This window comes from Morone saxatilis, unplaced genomic scaffold, assembly GCF_004916995.1.
Source record: "Morone saxatilis isolate NCDOM2014 unplaced genomic scaffold, NCSU_SB_2.0 Contig24, whole genome shotgun sequence".
NCBI lineage: Eukaryota > Metazoa > Chordata > Actinopteri > Moronidae > Morone > Morone saxatilis.
The window spans coordinates 18,852,478-18,864,182 of NW_023339807.1; the positions used below are offsets into that span (position 1 = coordinate 18,852,478).

Genomic DNA, 11,705 nt, shown 5'->3' on the forward strand with positions numbered 1-11,705 from the left:
GAGGATGTGTCATAGTGTGTCATGAAATGACTTAGCGCATGAGAATCATTGGGATCAGATGGTTAAAATGCCATGTTGTAACAAAAAGTATTTTAAAAAAAATGCCATGTTAGGAACACATTTGTTATATTTTTATTATAATTTGGCCATTTAAGTATGTGCTAAGAGTAAAGCTTAAACCAATGCTGACACAAACAAGCCTTTCATCTCCTCTAGTCTCTAATACAAGGTGCTACTTGTGAATAATACTTTTGGTGACCTGAGATTACACAGCGTTTCTTTATTAAACATGAAACGAAGGAAAAGTAAATTTGAACATCAATTAAACAAAATGAGGCTCACGGCCGGACCGAATCTCCGGAGAAACAAGACTCGGAGGACAGGGAGAGGACTCAGACAAACAGAGAGGTGGGAGGCCCAGGCAGCACGAGTTTAAAAACTATGAATGTGTTCGGTCCCTTCCAGGCTGACTGCTATTCTGTCCCCATACCAGACATTCCAGAGGAAGCGTGGCTGGCTTCAGGCTCTGAGTAGCTGATCCTGGAACAGCATGTTCAGCACAGCAGTAATCACCTCAGCCCGCCACAAGCAAGGCAGTGCACCACCACATCAACAACAAGGCAGAGCTTTGTGCCTGTCAATTTGCACCCTGAAAAAGTGCTCTGGAATTTCATTCACATAAGGGAAGGGAGACATTTTTTCCACCCACTTCTGCAAGGGCCGTCCTCATTTCCCTGTCCCTGCCACTTTAGACGTCCCTCACAACCTCATGATGTTGTGCAACTTGTCCCTGCGCCCCATTGCCCAATGGGATTAGGACGAGAGGAAGCTGGAGAAGCCACAAGAACACCCTTGGGAGATCGTTGCCTGTCTGGGAAAACACCTCCCCTCGTTTTCTTCCCCTCTCAGCAAACAACCCACACTCTCTAACAAGCATATGGGCTCCCAATGACACATGAAGGAGAGGGCTCAAATCCAAGTATTGGGAACCTTCCTGAGTAGGAGAAGCTGGATTTCACCCCTTCATGGCAGTGGTCCAAAGTAGGCTGACTTAAAGACTTCCTGCCCTGAGCAAGAGCCAGCTTTCTGTGGCATCTTGGCATCTGCGCTGCCAGCTATGAACATTATGTTCAGAGGCAGCACAGACAATTGGTGCCAAGAGTTTTAATTAAGACTGTGTTGTGGAAAGTAAAGGCATGTGCAGGTAATGGCTTCTATCCCCATTTCAGAGGCCTAACAAAATATGATTAACTAACACTATCTGCCTTAGCCAATTAATTATATTTAACAGTTAAAGACCCAGGACAACCAAATGGCCCAAAGAGGAAAATCAGTGTGCACTGCTTTTAATACTCAAAAGTGCAGCGAGCATAATTGTACTATAATAAACTGATGATGACAAAGATGTTTAAAGACAGTAGGGGCGGGTGGACAGTGTAGCTATGTTGGAATCCAAATCAAGGTATAGTATGTATGAAACATAGTACAAACTACAATAAGATTGTACAATGTGTGACCCTTTTCACCAGGTTTCTACAGTATAATCAATGAATTATTTAGGTATATTATCAATTTTAAAAAAGTGTTTCTGGTTTCAAAATCAAAACATTTGCTGCTTTTATTTTAATTTCATTAAATACCTCTAGGTTTGGGGCTGTTAGAAAACAATATGCAATTTGCATCTTGGGCTCTGGGAACTTGTAAGGGGCATTTTCAACATTTCACAGACAAAATGATCAATCAGTGAAACAAAAACATAAAAAGTAGATTGACTGATAATGAAAATAATTAGTGTGGTGCAGCCGTAGTAAGTATAGATGCCGAACGTGCATAGACCATCTGTGTCATGAAATTACAACTTTTGTTCAAATTTAAAACCATATGAGGTTCTATTTATGATAACATATGATAACAAGCAATTTGAAGACTGGGTTCAGAGAAATCTTTCAAAATGTTCTAATAAATTAAATGATACAATAATAAAATACAAAATCAGAATTCTTGCAGTCTACATGACCCCACACACTCAACAAATTCCACATACTGTAACTCTAACCCCTGTTGACACCCATATTCTTAGATCTATCAGGATTTTTGCACGAATGCAATGGAATTGGAAGGGTGTCACTCCAGTCTCAATTTCTTGAAATAAACCATGCTGAATATCATATTGCCTCTGGCAAAGAGTTAAATCCCTCACTTGTGCAAGTCAGTAGTTGGCTTCATCCACAATAGCCGTGCAGGCCTGATGCCAAGACACTGATTAGCCTAGCTCTGCCTCTGTTCTCCAGGCAATGCGGAGTGGAGGTGCAGTGGGAGTCCAGCTCATCACCAAAGAGCACTGTGCTAAACACAAGTTTAAGTGGAAGAAAGCCAGCATACTGTAGTGTAGCCATGCTGGACACATAAAGCCTTGGGCAAGGAGGCATCTGCCTCTTTAATACATAATTCACTCAGAGCTGAAACATCATGCTTTCGTCCTAAGGGCCAGTAGTCTGCTTCTGGATGTTGGAACATGAAACTGTCTCCATCAGATAATGCGGTCTCATTGACAGGCAACTTGATGTATTAAGTAGCTAACTATAAAATTAGGTTCAATCCCTTACCGGTATAATGTACTATATATTCAAATATTCAAAGGTTGGTTTTCAAAGTGCACCAAATGTATGTGGAAGCAATGTCATCTCACCTTTCCACCTCAGCGAGTTTGTCCTTATCACCTTGATATGCAGGTAGGTCGACATGTAGAGACAGCCATCTGCCCTCGAGCTCTCCCTTCAGACATGCACATGGTCACTTTACATTGCAACCCCTGTAAATGCATCTTACTGTAGGGGTATTATTAGAAGCACTCATGTCTTATAGCCCACATTATTATCATAACTGACAGGATGTGCATTAGTTACTCCAGTCTCTGCAGCAGATTGGCCATAATGTTGACACACTAGCATACAGGCCATTTTGGAATTCAGCATGAAGAGTGAAGAACCTGAGGCAGCTGTAGTGCTTTCATGTGTAATAGTCCCAGCTCAAGTTCCCATGAAAGAGGCACTAATGGGTTAACAGTAGAAATGAGAGGGGAAGAGAGGAAAATCAATGCTTTTGTTGAGGGGAAGAAAGAAAGGCTTTCACAGGTCTATGTATCATTAAGCAATTGAGAAAGCTAATTAGAGTGGGGGGAAAAGATGTGCAGATCTCACAGCTAATTATTTCCATGGCAACCACAGCTCCGGTAGATGATCTGAGGTAGCATTCAGCAAAGGCAGACCGTTACACAAAGAGCAAGATAGACCCCTAGTGGGGTAAAATGAAGGTGTTCATGAGAAGCTATAGACTCAACATATTGATTAAAAAACAAACCAATAGCTTTAAACACAGAACACAATTCATATTTAAACAAATGTTACTTCAGTAGATAATAAACAAGTCCGTGTGCAACATCATACTCTGGGAACTATGGATAACTGATATAAATTTAAATAAAGTGGGTTTTTTAAGATGTTAATCCCTTACAGAGATAAATACGTTTCACTTTTCAATCAAAGAACATAATCAGTCAAGAATGCATCTTAAACTTAAACCTAAACTTAAAATTATTAAATTCCAGGAGCCACCCTAAGTCATGCTGTAAAGATCTATTATTATGATAAATATGACTTGTCTGGTAGGTGTAAGGTGGTAGAAGTCATTATTTTGCTGCTTTACACTCAATGCAGCACTAGCTTCTTACATTTCTATTTATTCCCAAACAAAACACCATTGTTCTTCCGTAAACACAACAAACTCCACTGTGCAGGAGAGTGTTTCTACAGGAGTAGCCTTATGCATATACTATAAATGTATAAATGTATAGGATCTGGCAATGACTTCACCAAAACTGTGCTGTATTCATTGGTGAAAGCGTGATAAGGTTACCGTGTCAAAACTTCACACAACAAATGACGAGAAGTGTAACTGTTGAGTCAAGTGTTTAATTTTAGGTAAAAATATCATATAAAAATGAAAAATAGGAGGTCTGATTTGTCCATGGTAGTCAGAGTTGACCCTCTGAACAATGTCATTCAGTGTCTCTGTTTGCTGGGGTCAATCTTCTCCAGGTGAACCAGGGGTTTGAGTTGCTCAGCAAAGCTGCGCATGTCCTCTGACACAGTGTCCTGACCGGCAGGAGCCAACACACTCAGCTCCACCAGGTATGAAAGCGACAGACGCTCTGTGTTCTCCGTGTTCCCCGGTACCAGGATACGTGACAGCTTACTCACCACAATTTTCATTGCACCTTTGCGGAATATGTGCCCATTAGCCACAAACTCATGGTCCATGCGGAAGCCCATCTCATTGAGGAACTCTGGCAGGCTGTGAGAGCCAGCCACGTCCACACAGTTGCGCACCAAAGCATGGCGGCTCTTGTCTCCGACTTCAGGTTGGCCTAAGTAACGTAGGTGCCATGGAGATGTGGGGTGGGAGAGTGAGCGACGGGCACGCAGAATGAAAGGATTTCCTTGTTGGCCTTTCAGAAGATAAACCAGTTCATGATCTGTAAAGGTCTCCGGTTCCATGTTGTCACATAGACCTCGAAGGCGATGCAAGAGGCTTTCCAGGGCCTGGTCTAACACACTGCCTGAAGAAACAAAGAGTAGAGAAAAATATGCATACATATATAAATGAAACATTCATAAAACATTGTAGTGTAACAGTCATGCAATAAATCCCACCTTAATGAACGTTATAATATTCACTTATTGATTCAACTGTCTTAAAAAGAGGTCAGACTGTATTTTGTGGTAATGTTGAATTCCATCGCATTTTATAGTGTTTCTAATATCTCGTTTGTTTAAATGAAGATTGACGATTTGGGACTCCGTTATCCAAACACCAAATATAAGGAAATATCTTTTAGAAGAATGGTTTCATCCCAACACTTTCCCATGACTCATGCTCTGACATTGCTCACCTTGCAGCAGGTACTCCATCATATTGATCGTGCCCCCGGTGACAGGCATCACTGTGACTGGCGGAGCTTCCATCTTTATTCGAGTTGTTTTTGAATCTGGAGGAGGGAAATGTGATCAGCTCATTATGTATCATAACACACGCACGCAATGTTACCAGTGTTAGCTCGCTAAATAAAGTGAGATAGCTGGCTAACTTAATGCTATGCAGCAGTTTGTTTCATTGCACAACACAATGTTCGCTCGCTGAGGTCAAAGCGGATAAATGTCGGGTGTTCGTGTTCGGTAGAGGCTCCGCAGTAAAGACCGAGGATCCGCTAGGCCTCTCCGCTAGTAGCTACACAGTTTGATATCATGAGTTAGCCACAATGAAAGCTGCGTTACAAGCTTCAACGTCAACTTACGTGAACGGGGTGACTTATATTTATCTGTGAAAGCAAAGAGCCGATTAAAAGAAAAGTAACAACACAGCTCGGTTAGTTAGTAAGAGAATAAACACATTCAGTAACAGTGAATGAAACCCATTTCTCTTCTCCCTCTGTTTTTTTCCTCCCCAGTGGTTAGCATCCAACTTTGAGGCGCATTACAGCCACCTAGTGGAGAACTGGAGTAACTTCTTCCTCTTCTTCTTTTGGTTTTATGGCGGGATCCAACCATGACTATTAAGGTACATACTTCCACCTTCTGTGCCGGAGTATGTAGCATGAGTTATAGTTAAATTAGACTACTTTACATCACACACTGGAGTACCATTTATCAGTTATTTTCCTATGTACCAAGTGATGGATCAAGTGAATTAAAAGCATACCAAATACCCCATTGACAGTAAAAGACCTGGACACAACATTTTCCTGAAAGTACTGTTAGTAAAATGTATTTAAATTATGTTTTTAAATGTTTTCATTATTCAACTGTGAATAAGATGATCCCTTTTAGAGTAAAGGCATATAATTGGGTTATCAGAAGTGACAAATTAACATTTAAGCAATGGTGGGAGAACTCAGATTTACTTCACTTTTTATTTTACTGCTAAAAGTATCAAAACCACGCTGTAAAAAATACTTTACCATTACAAAGCTTTCCTAACTGCGCAGAAGTAGCTATTATAAGCAAAATGTAGGCCTAAGGTAACAAAAGTAAAAGAACTCTTCATGCTGTTAAAATTATCGATATTATTGTTTTATTATTACTAATTAAAATGCAAGCCATACTAATTGTTGTAGCTGGTTGAGGTGGAGATGATTTTAAGTAGCTATAGTTTAATTTATAACAACAATGATATTTTATAAGTTCATGATGTGTTTTGTATTTAAAATATAAATCTAGTAATTATTGCTGTTAAGTAAATGTAATGGAGGGGGAGAGTACAGTATTTCCCTATAAAATATAATGAAGTAGAAATCATAAAATGAAATAATTACCACAGAATTTGACTTAAGTTCAGTAAGAAAATGCACTTACTTTCCACCACTGTGGAAGCATTTTAATGTGGTTGCTTTTTTAGGTGTAACCAATTTTAAATTCTTAATACAATTTTATTAATGTAAGTTACTATTCCTGTCAAATAAATATAGTGGAGTTAAATGGTACAATATTTATTTCTGCCAATGTACTCAAGTAAAGTGTAATATCCCAAATATGTACTTAAATACAGTATGTGCACCTCTGTATATTGTAGCTATAGTACATCAAAACAGTAGACACAAGTAGTATACATTTTTACATAAACCACTTTAATAAATTAGTATCAAACCCAACGTTTCTCATTCAAATTATTGAACAATATAAATATTTTGGTTTGAAACACCTGAATTGTTATTCAGAAAGGATGCCCCTGTGTTTGATTGAAAAAAGTAAAGAAACTAATAAAGTAATTTTTGTTGTGGAAAGAATTGTCAGCTTTTATTTGTGGGTCACTTCACTCAGTTAGGAAACTTCCTAATCAAAAAACATCCATTGCTTCAAAATTTCCCTTTAGAACATGCGTGGGTGAAGTCACATACACTTTTCTGTCATGAAGCCCATTTTTTGAGGAATCATTTACTCAGTTATATGACAGTGAAGGAGGGAACTCATTACATCTATGGCATTTATGGACCATGTTTATGGACCTTTTTCTCTATACATTTATTTCACTATACACACATTCACTGTAAGTCATATGATTGTTTGTTATTTTAGCAGGTCTCCTGATGACAATTGATGAATAAATCACCGAAGTCTCCTCTTCCACCTGCAGTAAAAAGTAAGACATTTCATCACCCAACAGAACATCACACATGTTAGTTCATTGCTGCATGTAGTATAAGGTTATTCCATCACCATCATATAACACTTACCCTGCCATTCAAGCCACAGCAACAAATGCATATAGGAAACGCTTAAAGAGATAGAAACGGAAACAGAATGAGGGGGGACAGCTAAACTTGCTGAGCCCAGTGTTAAAAATCTGTTTCAAGGCAGCAGACCACTGAACAAGCAATAAACAGGAAGTTTAAAAAAAAAAAGAGCTGCATAGCCTACCTGCCCGCAATCTTGGTCTGAGGTAGCAAATTAAAAGTGCTATTAAAATAAGACATGTAAGGGTTGCTGATGTTCCATAAATAATTGGAATCAGATATTCAGGCTCTGAAGGTATATCTGAAAAACCAAAAACATAAGAATGAATATTTCTTTCATTCAGGTCATGAGTTTCTTAAATAAAAGTACAGAAAAACACCCACCTGTTTTATTAAAAGCATTTGATGGTCCAAGAGGTCCAAGAGTGCTGTTAACTGTGCTGTATCCATCAAACGTCTGCTTTGTACTGCAATTTAAAACCCCATATGCATCTACAAGTCCTTTCCTTGTGTCTGTCACATTCGATGTGCTGTTTGGATTGATTTTACTGAATTCCATGTCACACACCACAGCACAAGAAACAGATGAATCCTCTCTGTGGTGTACTGTAAAACAGAAAAAAAGATTATAAGTTAAACAGTTTAATTTTGATATAAAACACTGTATGTGTGTGTTATTTTCTCACCTGTAATAACACACAAGTTGATAGTAAGTAGCTTATGCACGTGTCCATCACATCCACTTGTCCAGCAGGTATATATCCCAGCATCTGCTCTTTTGACATTTAAAATGTGTATAGACTTGTTGGAAGTCACAAAGTGTGATTCCCTAAGTGCAGTCATGTTACTGACTTCAAAAGTCCATTTTAAGTTAGTCAATTCACCTGGACATGCATGAATAAAATTGCTGCCCGCAGTAACGTACAATGTCTTATTAGTTTCTTTCAGAATTCCTGGAGAAAAAAAAGGTATAAATTGTTTAAACAGAGGATGGGATTTGGTAAATGTTTAGAATACACAAAGCAGTTTGGAACTTAATATATTCTGGTTTTTAACATATTATAACAATCACAATTGCTCTGACCTTTCTTCACAATGGTGACTCTGGTATATTTATTCCAACATTTGTCTTTAAAACAACTTTCACACAAGTAAAGGCCTTCATCCTCCTCTGTGAGGTTATCAATGACCAAGGAACGATCACGCAGAACCTTCATTCTGGGACGGAGGAGCTGCTGACGGTGTTGTACTCCTGTCTTGTCTTCAAAAAATATCTGGATTTTGTTACTACTTCCATCTTTCTCGTAATACCATTTGAAAGAGACGGAGCCACTGTTATGTTGACATGGTATCACAGCTTCACATCCCAGCGGCAATTGAAGATGATTTTCACCTGCTAAAATGTAAGATTTCTGTTAATAGTCACTTCAAAAACGTAAAATATGAATAATGTATTGCCAAACAACAGTAACAACACAAAACTGCATTTTAAATACAGTGTAATATCAATGATTGATTTACTTACTATTTCCTGAGGCAAAAAAGGATGAATTCCAAATAATCAGTAGAAAAATAAAGCCTTTTTGCATCATGCTTGAGGCACTCATGTCTCTGCAGAAATAAAGACAATGCTGAACAGATAGAAACACCCCCTCAGTGGTTACACTATTACTGTTCTTCAAAACAGAGACTCTGTCTCACATCAGAAGGTTTTAGATTGAGCGTAACGACTGAATTCAAGACACATCGGAAGTGGTCCAACAGCCAATGCAGAGGAAATTTACCGTGGCTTTCACCCACGCTGTTTTTCTGATTGTGTGGCATTTATTACACTTTTTGCATTAGCATATGTGTTGAAGTGCAGTATGTACAGCAGTAGCAAGTGTTGTCAAGGTGTCAAACTGATTGTATTTTTCTGCTGTCTATGAGATACGATGTAACTTATTTGAGTAAAACAAACATTGTAATTGTGCTCTTGATTCAATTTACTCATCTGCCAGGCTTAAAATCAGCTGTTTTTTGCAGTGTTTCTACTTCCAAAAGGCTTTCATGCGCTGCAGTTATGAGGTTTAGAGGTTTATTTTAAGGCTCTGAAATGTCAAAAGATCATTTAGGTTTACAGCGAGCACTGACAAGCACAGTGTCTGGAAAGTGCAACAATGGAAAAGTTTACATGACATGAACAACATGAATCAGATGTGAGTCACATATCCACAACAAGCTTATTCATGCTTAATGATTTTAGCACTGTTGCCTTACTCATTTGTGAGTTCTTTAAAGTTTTGATTTAATTTTTAATTTTAACATGATGGCCTATTGCAGTCTGAGCTTTGATCAAAAGCACCACAGAATAGACCACACAGATGGATCAATGCCTCTCTTAAACAGTTCAGTAAGTAAACTGTGTGCATCAGTAACAATTCATTCTCATATCAAACAGTTTGTGTCCAGTGCTGTTAATGCATTATAACGTATGTGGTTAAATACATCTAGAAGAAAATGTATAAATTACTTGAGTACATGAATTGTAATTTGTACAACTGGTTCTGTATGTTTCTGATTGATTTCAAAAAACAGATTGATGAGAGATTAATAGAGAGATAATAAAAAGATCATGTTATTATAGTAACCTCATTTTTTTAATGAATAAACATGTCTTCATAATCCGTTGTTAACAGAGATTTCACAAACTAAATTTCACATCTTTGGTCAACATTACAAAAATAAACCCTTACCTTCTTTAATCTAATCTAATGCCTTGTTATCGGATGCTCCAAAATCCGCTTTTTGCGTCCGCACATGAAGTCATCATGGGACGGACCGGCCCCGAGGAGATGCTCCGCCCACCTGCCATTACGTCATACCTATCCACTTGAGAGTTGTGTTTTACATCTCAGTGTTTGTCGTCAAGTACGCCACTTCTTTGCGTCTGTGTCGGAATGGAGTTGACTGAAGCTTACCTGACGCTGCAGTGGGGCTGGCCGGGTTTGCATCACTTGTTAGCTCTACTTTGTCTTGTTGCCGTCGTCTATAAACTCGCCACTTTGCTCGCCAAAAGAAGGGACGTGTTCCGAAACTATGAAGTTTTCCCAGGACCACCGACACACTGGCTTTTTGGACATGTTTTGGAGGTAATTCATTCAGCACGCAGCCAAAAAAGCAGCAACTTTATGTAATTTACACAATGTGCAAAGTCTATTTGGCTTGTATATCCTATTTTTTTTCCTGCATAATAAGGACTTGAACTTCCAATAATCCGTATGAACTTGTATTTATTATATTATATTATATGTATTTACTTTACTGCTCATTAGAGATACGCAGTGGGTAAACATCACAGTCCAGGCAAACACTATCCGCCGCAGTGGTTCAGTCATACGTAAAAGAGTTACAAAGCATGCAGGCTGCAGGGTTAAAATGTGTTTGTTAAGCTACCTATGTTTTAATTTTTCTCTCAGTTTAAACAGGATGGGACAGACTTTGACACTTTAATGGCATGGACAAAACAATACCCTTATGCCTTCCCATTGTGGTTTGGTCCCTTTTTTTGTGTCCTCAACATCCACCATCCAGATTATGTGAAAACCATACTGTCATCAACAGGTGTGTGAGCCATTAGTTTTTTTTTTATCTTTGCTGAAATGATACACCATTAAAACCTCGTAGTGTTAAATTCAGTGCTTTTATGGGACCATTTTACTACAGTTTTATAGGTAAAGGTCAATGTAACAGTTTTTATTTGTTTGTTTCCCAACAGAGCCAAAAGATGATGTTTCATATCGTTTTATTCTGTCTTGGATTGGTAAGAGGGCTCCGCCTGTCTCATGGTGCATTTTTTGGCCTATTGCAGAGTTGTTTTTTCAGCTGCTTTACTCACACACACACACACACACACACACACTGTTTGTTTGTCTTCAGGAGAAGGCTTATTGGTGTCGAAGGGTCAGAAGTGGTTTCGGCACAGAAGGCTCTTGACCCCAGGTTTCCATTATGACGTTTTGAAACCATACGTAAAACTGATGTCAGATTCGACTAAAACTATGTTGGTATGTAAAGTTTAGTTGTGTAAATCACAATTCCTAAAAAATAAATGAAAAAAGTAAAAAATAACAAATACAAATAAAGATTGTAATGGTGAAATAATGTTAAAGGTCCAATGTTTAACATTTAGGAAGCGCTATTGGCGGAGTATAATTAGTGTATAATCACCTTTATATAGGAATCGTTATTTTTTTGCTGCCTTAGAATGAGCTGTTTGTATATATAGAAGCCGCAGGTCGTCTTCCATGGAGTCCTCCATGTTAAACCGCCATGTTTCTACAGTAGCCCAGAAGGAATAAACCAAACACTGGCCCTAGATATAGGCGTTTGTGTTTTTTTGCGTGTCTTCAAGCTCGGAAAGGGAGGGTGAAGCGAG

At 38.5% G+C, this 11,705-nt stretch overlaps 2 protein-coding genes across 2 annotated transcripts in view; one reads left to right on the forward strand and one right to left on the reverse strand.

Annotated features, from left to right (window-relative positions):
* Nucleotides 1-3,951: 3,951 nt before the first annotated feature.
* med18 (mediator of RNA polymerase II transcription, subunit 18 homolog (yeast)) lies at nt 3,952-5,532 on the reverse strand. Its single transcript, XM_035671612.1, has 3 exons — nt 5,354-5,532; nt 4,952-5,047; nt 3,952-4,618 (listed from the first exon to the last, which is right to left on the reverse strand). The coding sequence occupies exons 2-3, from the start codon at nt 5,022-5,024 to the stop codon at nt 4,062-4,064; spliced, it is 630 nt and encodes a 209-aa protein (XP_035527505.1). The 5' UTR covers nt 5,025-5,047; nt 5,354-5,532; the 3' UTR covers nt 3,952-4,061.
* Nucleotides 5,533-10,161: 4,629 nt separating this feature from the next.
* LOC118335638 (cytochrome P450 4B1) overlaps nt 10,162-11,705 on the forward strand; it is an 8,878-nt gene continuing 7,334 nt past the window's right edge. Inside the window, exons 1-4 of the mRNA XM_035672041.1 lie at nt 10,162-10,419; nt 10,747-10,891; nt 11,046-11,090; nt 11,207-11,334. Coding sequence (XP_035527934.1) covers nt 10,228-10,419; nt 10,747-10,891; nt 11,046-11,090; nt 11,207-11,334 — 510 coding nt within the window. The 5' untranslated portion in view covers nt 10,162-10,227. The remainder of the gene's footprint in view (nt 10,420-10,746; nt 10,892-11,045; nt 11,091-11,206; nt 11,335-11,705) is intronic.

What these genes read in the sequence shown, in the direction of transcription:
- med18 (XM_035671612.1), bottom strand. Translation starts at nt 5,024, where the DNA reads ATGGAAGCTCCGCCAGTCACAGTGATGCCTGTCACCGGGGGCACGATC. An exon ending in GATGGAGTACCTGCTGCAAG is followed by an intron (nt 4,619 to 4,951) that starts GTGAGCAATGTC and finishes TTGTTTCTTCAG; the next exon opens with GCAGTGTGTTAGACCAGGCC.